This window comes from Melozone crissalis, unplaced genomic scaffold, assembly GCF_028551555.1.
Source record: "Melozone crissalis strain CALT ecotype California unplaced genomic scaffold, PUWL_Pcris_2 ptg000004l_1, whole genome shotgun sequence".
In the NCBI taxonomy this organism is placed as follows: Eukaryota; Metazoa; Chordata; class Aves; order Passeriformes; family Passerellidae; genus Melozone; species Melozone crissalis.
This window is the reverse complement of record NW_026535782.1, coordinates 16326355-16344287: the sequence shown is the minus strand read 5'-3', so window position 1 is coordinate 16344287 and position 17933 is coordinate 16326355. Positions and strand designations below refer to the sequence as shown.

Below are 17933 nucleotides of genomic sequence, written 5' to 3'. Positions count from 1 at the left end.
AGTAAGACAATGCATTGTGTGGGGAACAAGCCTGGGCCAGGTGTGAGCATTACTGCTCCCTCTTCCACCTTAACATATTGAGCCTGCTGTAATCTTGTGCTCCCAGTGCGTGTGACTTGATATCTGACTTGCCTTTGTATCAGAAAGGCTTTCACTTTAAAATAATTACCTGCCTTGTAAGCATAATTTTTTACAAAAAAGCAATATTTTGACCTGTTTTTCTAATCACTGAATATTGAATCACCTGCAACTGCCTGCTGATGACTGGTGCAGGTTGGCCCAAGTCAGAGATGTTTTGCTTGGCCTTTTGATGAAATTAGTAAGGACACACACTCATCCACTAGCTTTTCAGCCTCTGTAATTTTAAGTTTTGAAATTGGAGTAATACTCCAAAGTCTCAAATCAACAGATCTCAGTAACACTAAGATGAAAAGAAATACTTCATGATGAAGTGTGCCTTTTGGGTTGACCTGAACATGATTAAATTTTACCTCCTTTTTTGGTTCCTGCAATAAAGTACTCACCCTTTAAACATCTCAGCTTTACCACTTCCTTTGTAGTTTGAGATAGCACCCAAGACTGCTCATACTGGGAGAAGGGCAGGTAAAAGCAAATTGAAAGGGATAAAATCATCATTTATTCATGAGAACAAAAAAGTCTAAATGTTCACACTTCCATCTTTTACAGCTGTGTGTGCAAGTTGATGGCGAATAAAACAAGGATCTTGGTTACTTCAAAATTGGAACACTTAAAGATTGCTGACAAAATATTAATCTTACATGAAGGAAGCTGCTATTTCTATGGAACATTTTCTGAACTTCAGGGTCAGCGGCCAGACTTCAGCTCAGAGCTGATGGGATTTGACTCTTTTGATCAGTTCAGCGCAGAGAGAAGAAATTCAATCCTTACTGAGACTCTCCGACGATTTTCCATTGAAGGAGAAGGCATGGGATCGCGCAATGAAATAAAGAAGCAATCTTTTAAACAAAAATCAGATTTGAACGACAAGAGGAGGAACTCAGTGATTATTAACCCCCTTAATGCAAATAGGAAGTTCTCAGTGGTGCAGAAGAACGGGGTGCAGGTCAATAGGATAGAGGACGGGCACAGTGACCCGCTGGACAGGAGGGTCTCGCTGGTGCCCGACGTGGAGCAGGGCGACGTGGCTCTGCTGAGGAGTGGGATGCTCAAGCCTGACCATCTGCTGCAGGGGCACAGGAGGCAGTCGGTGCTCAACCTCATGACGAGCACCTCTGTCAGCTACGGACCAAACTTCCCCAAGAAGGGAAGTACAACCTTTCGGAAAATGTCCATGGTGCCCCAGACAAACCTGTCTGCTGAGATGGATATCTACACCAGGCGGGTGTCGCGAGACAGCGTCCTGGACATAACTGATGAAATCAATGAAGAGGATCTGAAGGTGTGTGTTTATTTGAATTCACCTTGGCTTTGGTTATGGTGATGGTTTAGTGTATTGTACTCCTCATCTATTTCTCTACTGGACTATTTCCTTCCTAATGCAGCATTTCTCTGCAGAATATGTGTTTTGAATACTTGTGAAAATTTTTAAACTCAAGTATCATCTCAAAATCCTTGAAATCCTCAAAAATTGTATTGCCTTATTTTTTCATTCGTTTTTCAGTGCTAAGTGTAGAATTTCAATACAGAATTTATATCTCTTGCACTTTACCTTTCAGATTACTTAGGATAAAATAAAATTTGAAACCATGACTTGAAAACACATTGTTTTAAAGCATTTAGGTAAAGTTCACCTTTGAAACATTAAGGCTCATGGAAAAAATAAAATACATTTGAAGTACCAGCACCGTTTTTAAAACCGGAATTTGATCAAATTTGATAAATTTGTCAGACTGCTTAGTTCTTGTGTCCTGATGCAAATAATGAATGGAGGAGGAAGTCTGATTTTACTCTGGTTTTATGGATGTGCAAAAAACCCCAGAAGGTTGAGTTTTATACCAAAAATTGGACCAAAATTTTTTTTTTTCTGATTGCTTCAATTGGTCATGATGGATGACTTTCATTTGCAAAACAGACAGCTGATTTTCTCAGGATAGGAAAATTTTCTGGGGAAGTTTCCTAGGTGGAAACAGATGTCCAAGGAAAATTTAAATTCAATATTTGCTGAAACCCTGCCCATTTTTTCTTTTGAGCTCAACAGAAAAAAGAAAAGCTCAAAGTGCTTACAAATTTACTCTAAAATCACAATAATAATTCTCCATTAAAAGAAAATAGCTATTGATTAATAGTTTCTGATTCTGGTAGTGCTAGACAAATCTCAGCTTCTGTCATTGTTGTCTGAAAATTTCAAATAATCTCTTGATTGTGTTTTTATATCAGAGGTGACTCAACCAGTCAGTACCTTCCTCTTTGCCATTATCAGCCAATTTAATGCTTCAGCTCAATTATTTGCAGTGAGTTAGCAGAAAGAATGATAGCATTCTTGTGTCAGAAATTCTCATACAGAGATATTATTAGCATTCTTACTATTACTTTACTGTTTTTTTGACAGGAGTGCTTCAGTGATGATGCTGAAAGCATGGGTACTGTTACTACATGGAATACCTATTTCAGATATGTTACTATCCACAAAAACTTGATTTTTGTTCTGATTTTGTGTGTGATTGTCTTCTTAGCTGAGGTAAGAAAATCTGTGCTTGGTGTCATGTTGCAGCAAATGATGTTTGTTCAAATTGGTCTTTGTGAAAATAGATAAAGCATCAAGACATAAGCTCTTGTATGTACCACTTATTGAAAACTTCTGCTAAATTAAATTGTAGAGACTTTTCTACTGCTTAGATGGGCACTTCTTCATCAAAGTTAGTGGTTAGTGCACAGCAGCAGAAGACCCATCTTCTCAAATTACCCAGGTTATTTTCTCTATGTGATTCCACAAATAAGAATTATTACCTTATGCAAGTCTTTTGTTCACAGGTGAATAATCTTCCATTTTTCATTAAAAATTACCTTTGAATAGCCTTAGGCAGTTAAGAACAATAATTGCCATAATTTTTTTTGATCAGCACATACATAAATTCTGGGACATTACTTTGAAAAATGAGTTACTAGCTTTGCTCCTAGTGGAAGAAGAGCGGTGAGTAAGGCAGAGTGCTGAATGCCTGTGGGGGACAGTGGAAGATGGAAGGGGTAGTCCTGCAGCATGCAGAGAAGACTTTTTCCAAGGATGGTGTAAAACACCAGAACAAATACTGAAGAACATCTGGCTCATTTGACTGTTTTTCATGTATCAGAAATTGCCTGCTTTTTGTCTTGTCTCCCAATTTAGAAAAACTTTAGGCATATAGAACCTCTTAATGTTCTCTTCTACAGTAAATATCCTAAATCAAGTATTTTTTAAAGTGAAGGAAGATGTTTCATCGGGAGAAATCAATGAGACTGTATTCACATGTCAACTTACAAAACACTGTGCCAATTTCTCTTGGTATTTTTCAACATGAACGGAATGAAGAGAAGAATCCATTAGGAATATAGGATTATTTTCTGGCTGATTATCAGCAAAGGTTTTTAGCAATTGTGTGGTGAGATTCAAACTTCTAGTATCATCATAGCTGGGGAAAGATGTGATCTGATCTGTATTCTGAATTTACACCAATGATATATTGCAGGTGATTTAAGTTACTTCTCTTGGACCAGGAATAAATCCTGGAGCTTAAATCTAGTTTAACATCTTAACTTTTAAACCAACTCCATCAGCAAGGCTGTACTTAGAGGTTACCTCCTCTTGTAAGTTTTGTTTTCATGGTTGTGGAAAATGGCTGTGTAAAGAACAGCAAAGCTGAAAGTGAGCTTTAGAGGCAAAGGAAATTTAAATTTTAAGATACATCAGATTTATTCCTGTACATTCAGCATATATTTCTAAATGCTTATTACACATTTTTGCTTTTGTTTTAGACTAAATAATTTTAAATGGTTTTGAAAACCTTATCTTCTAACTGAAAAAAATAATCTTATGACAAAGAATGTTTCCATACAATTTAAAGTTTCCAGTGTGACTATCATTGGTAAATGAATGGGCTGGAAAATAGCTGCAGCCCAGTCTTGAGCAAACCTCTGTGTGTGAGCTGAAATACCATTCCAAGTGTTTGTGTGTCCTGTGCTATCAGTTTGTACCCTTCCAACTTGAGATAACGAAGACAGGCTAGTGATCCTGTAAATCCAAGTAAATGGAAAGTGGTGGTTCAGATCTGGGTGGGAGTACTTTGAAAATTCTAGAGATGATATTTTAGATTTGAAAGGATTGCTTTGGAATGGATTGCTTTTGAATGGATTGTTGCAGATTCCAAGGTGAGTTCACATGGTCACCCTAAATAGGACATCAACTGTACTTTTTTCCTAGGTTTGTGTGGTGTGTGTGGTGTAGCCCACTTAAGCAGCTCAAAACTGTGTCTCATGGATGTAATACCCAGAGACTAGGGCTGCTGAACTGCAAGAAGAGCACTTTTGTAAGGAAACACAGAGAAAGGCTTTGTGAAACTATTCTGTGACAATATTACCTACCATCATCTTCACAGCTGAAAAAACTCCTCTGTTATGAGGAGTCACGATGAGAACAGAATTCTGTTGGGAGATGTAAAAATATTATTGTGAAAGAAGCCTGATTCTTACAAATACCTAAATTCAGGACCATCATGGTCAATCTTGAGTTATTTACTGCAAGACCTGCAGAAGTTGGTGGCTCCCATAGAGAAGACTTCAGTTATGTGTATCAGTTGGAGTATTACCACAATACATTTCTATACCAGTGACATAAAAATGTATGGGAAGAAAATGTAAGAACTGTTTCAACCCTTAGAAAAATTATCATAGTCAGGAACAGAGCAAACTAAAATCTAATAGACTAGATTAAGATCTCCAGTATCTTGGTAGACAGATAAAAATATATCACAGACTAAATTCTTGTTGAGCACTGAACCATCTCACAATAAAAAAGGTTTAATCCTACATTTTAAAAATATTACAATAGCTTATGCGGAAAATTATGTAAAACCTAAAGCAGCAAAGCAGTATCAGTCAAATGAATATACCAAATGTAGATATCAGCCAGTAAGAACAACAATGCAAAAATAATAAAGGTATGACATTCATATGTGAATAGATGCCTTTGAAGATACTGAGAGACTTACTCTTCCAGGGCCATAAACAATATTAATCTTTAAAACTTAAAGGGCATAGAGTTATCAGTAGGAAGACATTAGCAAGCCTTTGTTAATAGTATGGTAAAAAAGAACACAAGAATTTCTAGAATTCAAGAATCTCTGGGGCACTTGAGGGCCTGATTGTAATACAAGTCTAAATGTAGCTTCCCTGGTGGGATGCACTAAATTGTTTCCGTGGAGAGAGAAGCAGATATTACAAGGTTTTTGCTTTAAGTAGGTTTGACTTCCACCCATTTGTTATGCTCCCTCTAAAAACAGGTATAAAGTCAATGAAAAAAGATATGAGAGAAAGATTACATAAAGTGATAAACCAAAATCTGACTCTGTTTTCTTTGGTCACAGGTAGCTGCTTCTCTTGCTGGGGTATGGTTTCTTCAAAAGTAAGTAGTGGAGATAATTTTTTGAGAAACTGGGGTAACACTTATATTATTTTTTTTCTTTACAGAATGAATAAATTCTGCCAGAATTCTATGTGGATAGTCACTATCTTATAGTCAACAAAATGGTTCATAGATGGATGATTTAAATACGTTGTGTAGGTGGTATCTGGTACTTCTTTAAGTGCTAACAGTTGAATGGTTTATGCCTTGTTATTGAGTACACAACACTGTATGCAAGATTTTCCTGGGTCAGCTCACTCTGGGGATGCAGGGACCTGATTATCTTCAGTATACCTTCGTGATTCAGAGGTCTGGCAAGACTTGCTTAGGAACATTTCAAGGGAGCAGTTTCTGTAAGACCCCCATTTGTAAAATTTCTACAGCTCATCTATGAAGAATTCCCAGAAGTTATAGGATCAGCAGTTGTAGGTTAAAATGTACTGAGCAGCAGAAAAGCCAGTGGCTTTTCCTGGGTTAATGCTTTTAATCCCTGTTTTGGTCCTGCAGCAATGAGTGTGTGTGTGAGTATAGAAGCATATGGTGACATAGCTCTCACTGGAGGTGGAGTGATTTATGTTGATTTCAATTTCCATTGTCACTAAGGGCTTTGATTTTTATGGTATACCTAAAGAATTTTACTTTTGCAGTAATTCAGTTTTTTCAAGACTTAAACTAATTTTTCTGTTTAAAAGAAGTGGGTGTATTTTCCTAGATTAAGTTAGGTTTGTCAGTGATTAAATAAGCAGCAGATTTGCAAGAGACTACCAGAGCAATTAATAATTTATATTTCGTATGTTCATGACAATATTTTAAAAATTACTGGAAATATCTATAACCATTAGCATAGTTTTAAAACAAATGGACACTGGAGTACTGTTTGGTTTTGTTTAGTATATAAAAGAGAAAGAGCACACAATTTCCAGGAATGCATTTATTTGTTATTTCCATCACACAGGACAGCTTTGAAGGCAAATTCAACCCAGTCAGAAAACAGCACCTCTGACAAACCTCCTGTGATTGTCACTGACACTAGCAGCTACTACATCGTTTACATCTACGTGGGTGTGGCAGATACTCTGCTTGCCATGGGAATCTTCAGAGGTTTGCCCCTTGTGCACACACTTATAACAGTGTCTAAAACTCTTCATCAGAAGATGGTGCATGCAGTTCTTCATGCACCTATGTCAACCTTCAACTCTTGGAAAGCAGGTAACTGAAATGGGAGGTGATTGACTCACTTATGCATTTAATTTCAATTTAATGGTTTTCATTCTGTTAAAGGACAGTGTTACCTTCCATTTACATTTTCAGTCAAGTGGAATGTTAGAAGTTTGCCACATAAGGTAATTTGTGAATCTTTTAATGAAGCTTGATTGCACTTAAGTGTGACATATTTCAGTTGTCAATTCTGATTCTGAAATATCACCCTGTAAGAAAGAAATTTGGAGAAAATAAACCATTAACTGTTCTAGGCAATAAAAGTAGAATAACTTCTAAAGAATAGGCTTTGTCAAAAAATGCAATAGAAAACATACTGTCACCTATGTCATGAGTGACAAGGAATCAGATGTGGATGATAAATAGTGCCTTTTTTATGAATAGTCCTACTAAAATGGCATAAAACATCAGTTAGTGTGAATGATGGTATGCATATTCAATTTGGGAGTTGATATAGAGCTCATTATATAACTGGTGCAACAAGTTCCATCTCCCATTTAACATGAAATTCCTATATTATGTGTTTCTTACTGATAAGTACTAGATCACAGGATACACTGCCAAATGATGACACAACAATGAGCTTCTCTTTAATTTTCCCTTGTATTCTTAACTTTGTTGTTACATAATCTTTAATACAGTAATTCTACTCAAAAATTAAGAAACAGGTTACAAACCCAGGTAAATGCTGATGTGCAAATTACGTGTGCATCATCAGGGCCTGCTGAATAAGGGGTACCTTATGCTTTGTGCCTCCATTTCTGCCCTTTTTAGTTGTTTCTTTTTTAAAATTACATTTTCCTGGGTTTTTTTTACCAAGAGCTGAAACAGAGGTTGTGCAGCCAAATTCCTCCAGGGAGACAGAAGATGTAGCTCCACTAAAATGTCACGGAATTGCTTATACTTAAAAAAAAAAATCCTGTATTTAATATTTGGCATTCAGAAAAAGTTGTAACTTTTGTTAAAATAGTAAATGTGGGATTTGGGTGGGGGGAGGTATTAAAATGTGTGACTTTTTTTTCCCTTAATTCATAGGTGGTATGCTTAACAGATTCTCAAAAGATACGGCCATACTAGATGACATACTTCCACTTACAGTATTTGACTTCATTCAGGTTTGTAGAATAAAAGTTGTAACTTTTGCTGTCTTATGATATATATCAGCTATATATCTTGCAAAGGAAATCATATGATTTTTTTTTCAATCTCTGTATCTATGTAGCTGCTTATCCTGCAGTTCAACTGTATTGCATCACTTTGAGTGCTTGCCTCTGTGTGTAATTACCTCCACTGTTTATGCAAACCACTCTTACTACTTGGGCTCAGAAATATTTTTGCCCTGCAGACCCCTACAGGACAAGTATACCTGCTGCCCAGATTCAACTGTAAGTCATAAAGGGCATTCCTTAGTTTTTTCTGTTATCTTGGGTCAAGTTAACTGTTTTTTTAATGCTATTCTTTTATTGTATTCAGTCACTTTCATAACTTCCCCTCCTTAAGCTCTTCTGCTCCCAGTTTGCTAACATCACTCTTAGTTTACTTCTCTTCTCTTGAATATATTCTTGACTTTTCTGTTCCTTTGTCTTCTATGGAAATGTCAGCTTTTCCTTAGAGAGAACTTGTTCCCAAAACATTTTAAAAACAGAAGCAAATCTTTCCTGGTGCTCCTGTTCCTCTCAACATTATTAAGGTGATATACAGGTCCAACTTAATCAACCCGAACACTCTGCTGTACAGATTGCCTGTCTCCATCTCTCCATCTGTGAATTTTTCTGCTTTATAGTCCCTACCAACATGATTATCTGATAAAGACAGAATTTCTTTCCCTATATCTTTGTAAGGAATTGATAACTTTGACTCATGACTTCAGAGGGGCCAGTGCAGCTTGACATGAAGAGGTTCAAGTATATTACAGCTTTACTTCATGTCCTGCTGAGGTCATGAGGACTTGCTGAATGAGCAAACATGGACATTGGGACTCTGAATCAACTGTATAATCTTCAGTGTGAACAGCAGTCACTACTGTCTTTTCTGATACGACCGTTTTGTTTCAGATATTTTGGATCTACCATGGGGGTGTCATTCCAGAAGCATGTTAATTAGTCTGTGTCTACATTTCAAACTTTCTACAAGAAACTGCCTAGTTTTTCATGTTTTCAAGAATAAGGAAAATCTCAGTATTTTCTATTCTGATGCCTTGCAGAGGTTTAGCTATACCCTATTGTCCCACAGTTTCACCTCTCTCTCCTCAGTCTCAGCTGCAGAGGCTTCTAGACATGCATGATAAGCTGCCCTGTCTTTCCAGGTTCCTCTGCTGAATATCATTGAACCTACCCATTGTCTTGAATAATTTTTACAGTTATTCCTTCACAACCAATTTCTTCTGGTCCTCCATAGATTCAGACTTCCATGGACTCTGCTAAGGAGCAAAGGTTCCTCTGAAAGATACAGAGAAGTTATAGATAGGACTTTTCCCTTCTGATGATTGTTGAAGAGCCAGAGAGTGTGGAAGGGACATGTGGACCTAGAACCTGGAACCCCTCCAACCCCTCTGTTCAAAGCAGGTTCAGCTAGAGAAGGTTGCTCAAGGCCAAGCTGAGTTTTGGATAACTCTGAGTAACACATTCCAGTATTTGATTTTCCCCATGCTAAAAGTGCTTTTTCTTATGTTTAAATGGAATTTTGTGCATTTCAGCTTGTGCCCATTGCCTCTTATCTTCCCCCTGTGTGCCATTTAAAAGAATTTGGTTCAAGCACGTATGGTCCACAAGAAATACCTACTATTATTGATATAAATAGAATATATTTTAATTATATAAATAATAACAAACTATATATATGGAACCATGTATAACGTATATAAGGATAATGAATACCAGTATATAGTTATACAAAGTGATGAGATCCCCCTAAGCCTTGTCTTAAGGTTAAACCCAGTTCTATCAGCCAGTCCTCATTTCTGGAAGATCCTTCCTGTGAGATGCTGCTAGCACATATGCTTGTCCCTAGGGTTTAATATAGTCTCACCCAAAAGTTCATAGTGAACTCACTGAACATTCCTGCCTGTGATCAGGACTGGTTTCCCCTAAATGATAAACTCCTGTTGGTCAATCAAACTGGCTGTTGCAGTCATTGCCACCCTGAACATTTGCTGAGTTGCTTTGTCTACTACCATCTGCATTTTCCAAACTGAGAAACAGTGGGACATGTATCCCCATCTGACCTCTGTCTCTGGGCTGAAAGCTCAGCATCTGAGGCACTGAACTGTGCTGCATGAGCCCTCTGCTGCCATTCCTCAACTATATGCCAATACAGTTGTCTTGTGGTTTAGATTTTTGCTTCTGCCTTTTTAGAGAAAATATCATCTTCTGTCTGACTTTAGGCTTACTTTGGAGTTTATGAGATAACACAGATTTTCATATTCAGCTTTTTAGTGAAATGACTGTGGGACCAGCAGTTAGAACAGTATGACATCATGGTGACCTTTACAAAATTCGAGTAAATGACAGAAATGGGAATTTTAACAGTCGCTGAGTGACTGTAATCTCAAGTAATGTGCGAACTGTATAACTTGGCTCAATATCACTTGAATAGCTCATTTGCTTCCTAACAATTAGAGATACAAATGTTACTAATTTCTGCAGTCTGAAGTAATGAGTAAACACAAATCCATTCTTGTATTGCTGCAGACCAGTGCTAAACAGCCTGCACAAGTGTAACCCACACATATCACCATTTCTTTAAGAGAAATGAGGAAAATAGTGAAAGAGCTCACAGGATCATAAAATTGTTTGGGCTGGAAGGGACATTAAAGATCATCTAGTTCCAAACTCTCTTCAAAGGCAAAGACACTTTCCATGAGATCAGATTTCTCAGAGCCCCTTTCAACCTGGCCTTGAACACTTCCAGGGGTGGGGCATCCACACCTTCTCTGGGCAACCTGTTCCAATGCCTCACCACCCTCATAGTAAAGAATTTCTTCCTAATATCTAATCTAAACCTGCTCTATTTCAGTTCAAAGGCATTCCTCCTTTAGCTAGTTCAGCTATAATGTAATTTTTTTCATATAATGTGATGCTGCTATTGCATTGCTCAGATTTCTGATGAAAAAAAATGTTATAGAAAACTTAGAACATGCTTATCTGCTCATGAATGACCTCTATCTTGGAATACTGAGAATTTAAATCCTACCTTGAATTTATGTGGATGTAGTAGCAAAAGCACCCACTGCAGGTTTCTTCCTAATGTGAAATTAGTTTTGTTTTCATCTGTTTCTTTGTTGACTGGTCATTTGCAGTGATGTTTCAATGCAATGTTCATAATTTTGCCCCAAATTGTCCATTTGCAGTTGGTTTACGCTGGTAAGTTTGCAGCTTGAAGTAATTGTTTTGTGTTAGAAGTAACACCCTGATACAAAGCAGAACTTTGCTATTCTATGTACACTGGTATACTTGATTAGATTTAGACTGTAGAAAAAAGCAGTCTACCTGCTTAAGACTCTTCTAGAGTCAAGATCAAGACCAGATTTAGCTAAATCTAGCAGGAGCTACTGAGAATGAGATCTTAAAATGGTAGTAGTATCAAGTAGGTTAAAATAGATTAACTCTGAAACAATTTTGTTCCATTTATCATCTGACACCTTTAAACACCTTTTTATTTCTCCTGAAACTGCTAATTTGTCATACCACAGAATCTTGTACAATTTATTTCCTGTCTTCTGATCAGGACAAGCAGTAGTGTTAATTTCATGCATGAGTTACAGTCCCTTGACCAAAGAAGTGCAACTTCCCACTTTTTCTGATCCTCAGCAAGACTGCTTTGCCCAGAACCTGCAGGAGGCTGTCACTCAGCTCCTGACAGTCTTGCACACCTAGTCCAGACAAGGACAGCACTGTAGGTTTGGTTGGTGGCTGCAGATATTGCAAGTGTCATTCTTATATTTTAAGTGGAGAGTGAGTGCCATTGCTTTTGTGTGGCTTCATATTTTAGAAGCCTGCAATACAGACTACTATAGAAAATACTTTCTCCATCTATTAGAAAAACTAGCAGCTTGTTGCAACAGGTTATGGATCTGGTCCAAGTTATTAATTATCTTTTCACAGAGGTTTGTTCTCAGCTGCAAATCCTCTTAGGTTAGCACTTTATATTAGTTGAAACAATACGTAGTTGCCATAGGAAGGAGATTCATCACCAATCTCTAGTCTATAAAATGACAAGTTTACTTTATCAATAGTATTTTTCTTTCATTCTACAGTTAATACTGATTGTGATTGGCGCTATAACAGTAGTCTCAATATTAGAACCCTACATCTTCCTGGCATCAGTGCCTGTGATAGCAGCCTTTATTCTGTTAAGGGCATACTTCCTCCACACTTCTCAGCAGCTGAAACAACTGGAATCTGAAGGTAGGAGCAGCAAAGTTGGTAGACTTTTAAATCCACAACAAATCAGTTGAGAAGTGATTCACTCTTTCTCCTCTTTTTTGCATCTTCTTGTGCAAGATGACATTGTCTTTGGGAGCAGAACACATATCTCTTAAAGCCAGGGCTGTTACTGATCCAGCCAATACTGAGTGCTCTGCTGCCAAAGAGCAATAAAAAAGGCCTTTTAAAAGATGGGCTTTATCACCACTGCAGCTGAAAACAAATAAAATCCTGACATGACATACAGTTTTCTTGAGAGTAAATTTAACTTGCAAAATGGTGGTCAGACTTGGTATGCACCCTTTGAGTTTGTTTCTTTGTAAGAAAAAATTTCAATGGATGTATCTTAATCAGAAAGAGCTCTGATTTCTCAATAAGTTATTTGATTAAATTTCCTTCCTCTCGCCCCATTAAGAGATTAAAATGTTCCAAATAAAATTGAAAACCTCATTTGGAATTGTGAATTTGCAGACCATGCACTGTTGCCTGGCTTTCCAGTGAACGGGCAGATCCTCGGCAAATCAGTCCCAAATTTTCAACAGTGGTGATCCTCTTCCCTTTTACTTAAGTGTAATTCTGGAGTTCTTCAGACCTAAATTTAAATTTCTTTGATGTTCACAGGGATCCAGCACTGGCTCACCACTTTTTATGTAATGCGAGATTTGCTTAAAATTACCATGTCAGTGCAGTTGCATCTGGAGCATTAAAGTACTCTGTTGATGCTAAGAAAGCTTCATATATTGGAGTTATGAAAATTGCAAGAATTAATTTTGGCTGGGGAGGAGCAGCCTTTCTCTTGTGGGATCCTACAGAAGTCCAGGAGCATTTCCAAGTAGATATGAGACAAATAGTTATGTGTTAAATATGAAGAGTTACTGTGATCCCTTCCTGTCAATACACTGAATGCAATTTCAGCCCATTCTTGCAAGGACTGTTGCCGTATATCCTTTGTTAGGATTATTTCAGTCATGTAGTCTGACAACACATGTAAACTGCACACTGGCAGTGGTTACGCTGATGTGAGGTAGAGCATGGTGGGGTGTTTGCATTATGTCAAAGGCATTTCCTCATGCATGTTGATGTTGTTCTGATTTAAACACTTTGCAGCTCGGAGTCCAATTTTCACCCATCTTGTTACAAGCTTAAAAGGGCTGTGGACACTGCGAGCTTTTGGGCGGCAGCCATATTTTGAGACCTTATTTCACAAAGCTCTGAACCTACACACGGCAAACTGGTTCCTCTACCTGTCAACACTGCGCTGGTTCCAGATGAGGATAGAAATCATTTTTGTTGTCTTTTTTGTTGCTGTGGCATTTATCTCTATCATAACTACAGGTATGGTAACTTTACCCGAAAACTGAAATGGAACTCTGCTGCTTCTTTTTAATTGCTCAGCTTTAGAAAATTCTGAGAGAAATAAGCTGTTGTGGAATTTAGCACACACTGGAGTCATTGATTTAAGTATGTCATAGTAGTAAACACAATTTAATTAAAATAGGAATAACACCATTATTGCCTGCAGTCTGATATTGTAGAGGACTCATTAAAGGGATTAATCTGAAAACAATAATTGAAGGGACAAAACTTTTATTTTGTTGATAGTAATTGCTGTAAAATAATCTCATAATGTGAGTTTGAACCCACATTACTGTTCCAACAATGGATGTTGATCACACCTGTATAGCTCAAAGATTTTTAGTAAATAGAAGTTAATGTTCCTCTCACTTGTAAATGGCTAAGACATGAAAATGTTAATAATCTTTAAAAGCCCATAACATTAGGAGAAATCGTCATCCAGTTTTTTAATTCCCAACCCACTGGCCCATTTTCCTGTGTGAAGTTTTGCAAATTCTTTTCAAAATCCCCTGAAAAATGACTCACGACTCCTAGTAAACACAGTATATGGATGAGAATCACACTATACCTTACTTGTATTTGAAGTGGTGCCCACGACTTGCCAGGTGTAGCCAGCCTCAAACAAGAAAAAATTAGGAGTATGATGGCCCAAAAATGTTAATAATTCATTTATGTGGAAAAATTCAGCTAGAAATAACTTCAAATACAGTTTTTTATTCACTTTGCTTTTGTTATGTTTGGACATAGTTCTACCTCTCCAAGTTTTACTCTGAACTTTGTGTGCAGGACCTGTATGCAGTTTCAGTACTATGGTTGCTGATGAACAAAAGTTTCATGATTTTATGGAGGAGGTTTTTAAATCTAACAATATTCAGATTTCTTTGTGCCATACTTCAGTGTTGAAAAGGAGTTATATAAGAGCTTGCAATTTATCAAATATTGTACAGTTTATGAAATGCTATCTTCCATTTCTTGTAGAAGGAGCTCTAGCTCTCCTTACAAATGGAGACACCACACAAATACTTCCCTATGAAAACAGGCACTTACAGTTCTTTTGTTACTAAGGAGACTTCTAGTTCTCTAACCATTCATGGGAAATGATGCTCCCTGTTGTCCTTCTCATTTCTCACTCTGTGTTCTTAGTAGTTTGGGGTTTTTAGAAAAATAATTTCTTGCATTAGTTGTCCTGTATGTTTTCCTTGAGAAAAGGAGTTAAAACACTTTTAAAAAATATTAAAATTTGTCATCTTGGCACCATAATAACCTTTACTGTTATAAATAATAGGCCCTTCGAGAAACACTAAATTCCTTATCTTAATCTATAAGCTTTCATGAGGAATATTTTGCTTTTATTGCTTACTTTTATATTTACTTATGTAATGAGACATCTATAAGAAAACAGGAGGTTTATTGAAGAAAACTATATAAGGAATGGAGAAATTATAGAAAGGCATTTGGCTTAAATTCTCAATTCCATTCACACATAGTGAAGTGAAAAATCAACAGTGTGGTAGATTAAATGCTTATATTGTATTGTATGAAGTCATAAAGGAAAATCCCTGGAAAATCCCATGCTTGAAACAGCCAACAATTGGAGCTATAAAATTTACATCTGCATCTTTGTGAAACACTAAGAAGAACATCCTCTATTTGTGAAAGAAGGGAAAATGTAAGCTGTTTTGAATTTTAGCGTTGCTAGCTGTATGTGGGGTCTTGGTTAGATAAGAGTAATTTCACAGATTCATGTGTGTTGAAAAAAGGAAAGTCAAATCAAGATTGCAGAGACCTGATTCTGTTTACAGTTTAAGTACCAAGATTCTTCTGCCAAGCAAGATTGGGGTTTCTAGTGAATTCAGCACCAAAGCCAGGTGTTAAACTATGATTAAACTCTTAGTCCTTTTTATGATTAACAAATCCATGTTTTCTCCATGAAGTAAAAGAGGCAAGAGTATGAATGTGCATCTTAAGGTATACATGCTAATTTTCTGTTTTCTAATGGCTTTTTATTTGCACAGAAAAATTGAATGTGTTTGTCTCTCCACAGGTGAAGGACCAGGTACAGCTGGAATTATTCTTACTTTAGCTATGAACATCATGGGAACCTTGCAGTGGGCAGTAAACTCAAGCATAGATGTTGATAGTTTGGTAAGCAAAAAATGCACGGTGCTGTGCTTTCTTTTGAGGAATTGCCTTATTTTTTTGGTTATGGTTGTGCAGTGAATTATCTTCAGAGTTGAATATTACGCAGATATGTCAGAAAAGTTTCTCTCCTACCTTTGATAGCAAACTACTGGCTTTGGGATAGCACAAACAAAGTTTTTTCACGATCAGAAGTTTTTCTGGCCTGGAATAGGCAACAGCAAATACTTGCGCTTGAGGATTCAGATTGCAGATGCAGCAGTGATAGGAAAACCTCAAAAAGGCTTGAGGCTGTTTTGTTATATTTCCTGTATTTATAATATAAAATACATCTTCCTTGGTCTACTTAACAGCTTTGCATAGCAGATCACAAAGGATGTTTTTGAGATTCTTTCACCTGTTATCAATAGTGGTTTTAAAATCTGTCCTTGACTTCCCTGGCAGTCTTTTTCTGGTTTTATGTAAAATGCCCTCTGACATAAGACTTTGCAGTCATGCGTAATTTTCATAGGTAGGACTGGCTTTAAAAGAGAGCATTTCACAAGGTTAGCTTCTCATCACCTATTTGTTGAGACATATGAAGCAGACAAGAAGCTCATAGAAGAGTATGTTTGTTCTTACACTTTTCGTCATACATTAGTTCAAATGTACGAAAGTTTTAGCTTTTATTTTAAATAATAGTTCCTGATGTCTTTCCACTTCATTGATGTTAGGATTTATTTTAGACAGAATTTGTGTAACAAAATACTGTAATCTTACAAGCAAAAAAAAAAATTCTGAGAAAAAAGATCTCCCACATCCTGTTTTACCCACTCTGAACCTTAAATCAGCTTCTCAAGCCCAACCATTTCAGTATTGGAAAACAAAATTTTAGAGCAGATTTCAGAGTCCCTTAAATCCTGATTAATTGAAATTAATTGCCATATTAAAAATACATAATTGGGGCAGATGGTGACAGTGAAACAATATTCGCAAGTCTAACGTTATTTTTTTTTTAATAATTATTCAACTAGATTCACCCTGAGGGAAATCATTAAGAGCCTCAGAACAAGGAATTAACCACTTACAGCATCTAAGATCTTGTTTGCACATCTGACTGCTGATAGTTGAGAAAGCTGATGGCCATTCAGTGATTCCCACCCACCAAACGTTTTGTGCTAGCTCCTTCTTTGCTTTGTTATGAAGGGCAAGTACTTTGTGAGAGGGCTTCATTGCTGTAACTGCAAGACTTGCTGAATAGTAGTTACATGACTAAAAATGAAATAAAATGCAATGTTGGTAAATAACAGAATTTTTAGGGTTGGGAGGGACCTCTGGAGATCCTCTTGTCCAACTCTCCTGACAAGGCAGGGTCACCTAGAGCAGGTGACACAGGAACTCTCCACAGGTGGGCTTTGAATGTCTCCAGAGAGAGAGAGAGACTCTACAACCTCTCTGGGCAGCCTGCTCTGTTGCAGCCAGAATTGCTGCTAGCATAGTCCAGGTTAAAGAAGCAAAAGGACCTTTGCACAACATCCACAGATGTTTTATTCAGCCATGTGGTGAGATGTTTAAGTCCCAGCACCCATACCCAGAGAATCTAACTTTGTCTCTCTACAGGGGCCTTGGGGCTGATCTGGTCTCAGGGCAATACAAAGATGAGGGCCAATCAGAGAATAGGGAAGGTGTGGCTCAGGGACATAGAAACAGACACAGGAACAGGGGAAGGAGCCGGGAAGGGAAGAAGCTTTTTGAGGGAAGCTTCTTGTGTCTCCCTAGACCAGGGAATGCCCCCTCCTCGCCAGGGTCTCCACGCTGTTCCAGTGCTCTGTCATCCTCAAAGTGAGAAAGTTCTTCCTTATGTTGAGGTGAAATGTTTTGTGTTTTAGTTTATAGCTGTTGCTTGTCATTCTATCACTGGGCACCACTGAGAAGAGCCTGACAGGAGCCAGCTGACAGCCGCCTTTGAGATATTTATGCACTAATGTGATCCCCTCTCAGTGGTCTCTAGACTAAACAGGCCCAGCTGCTGCAGTCTCTCCTCATAAAAGAGATGCTCCAGACCCCAGATGATCTTTGTGGCCCTCACTGGGCCCTCTCCAGTAGCTCTTTGTCTCTCCTGTGCTGAGGAGCCCAGAACCCAGCCCGGTGCTCCAGATGTGCCTCACTAGGGCCGAGCAGTCAGGCAGGACCACCTGCTGCCCATACTGCTCCCGATGCACCCCAGGTTACCACTGGCGCTC

The 17933-nt window shown here is 37.7% G+C and overlaps 1 protein-coding gene across 1 annotated transcript in view; it reads left to right on the top strand.

Annotated features, from left to right (window-relative positions):
- CFTR (CF transmembrane conductance regulator) overlaps positions 1 to 17933 on the top strand; it is an 87582-nt gene that overhangs the window by 47393 nt on the left and 22256 nt on the right. Inside the window, exons 14-21 of the mRNA XM_054277779.1 lie at positions 688 to 1420; positions 2531 to 2659; positions 5538 to 5575; positions 6531 to 6784; positions 7829 to 7908; positions 12048 to 12198; positions 13324 to 13551; positions 15617 to 15717. Of these exons, the coding sequence (XP_054133754.1) occupies positions 688 to 1420; positions 2531 to 2659; positions 5538 to 5575; positions 6531 to 6784; positions 7829 to 7908; positions 12048 to 12198; positions 13324 to 13551; positions 15617 to 15717 (1714 nt within the window). The remainder of the gene's footprint in view (positions 1 to 687; positions 1421 to 2530; positions 2660 to 5537; positions 5576 to 6530; positions 6785 to 7828; positions 7909 to 12047; positions 12199 to 13323; positions 13552 to 15616; positions 15718 to 17933) is intronic.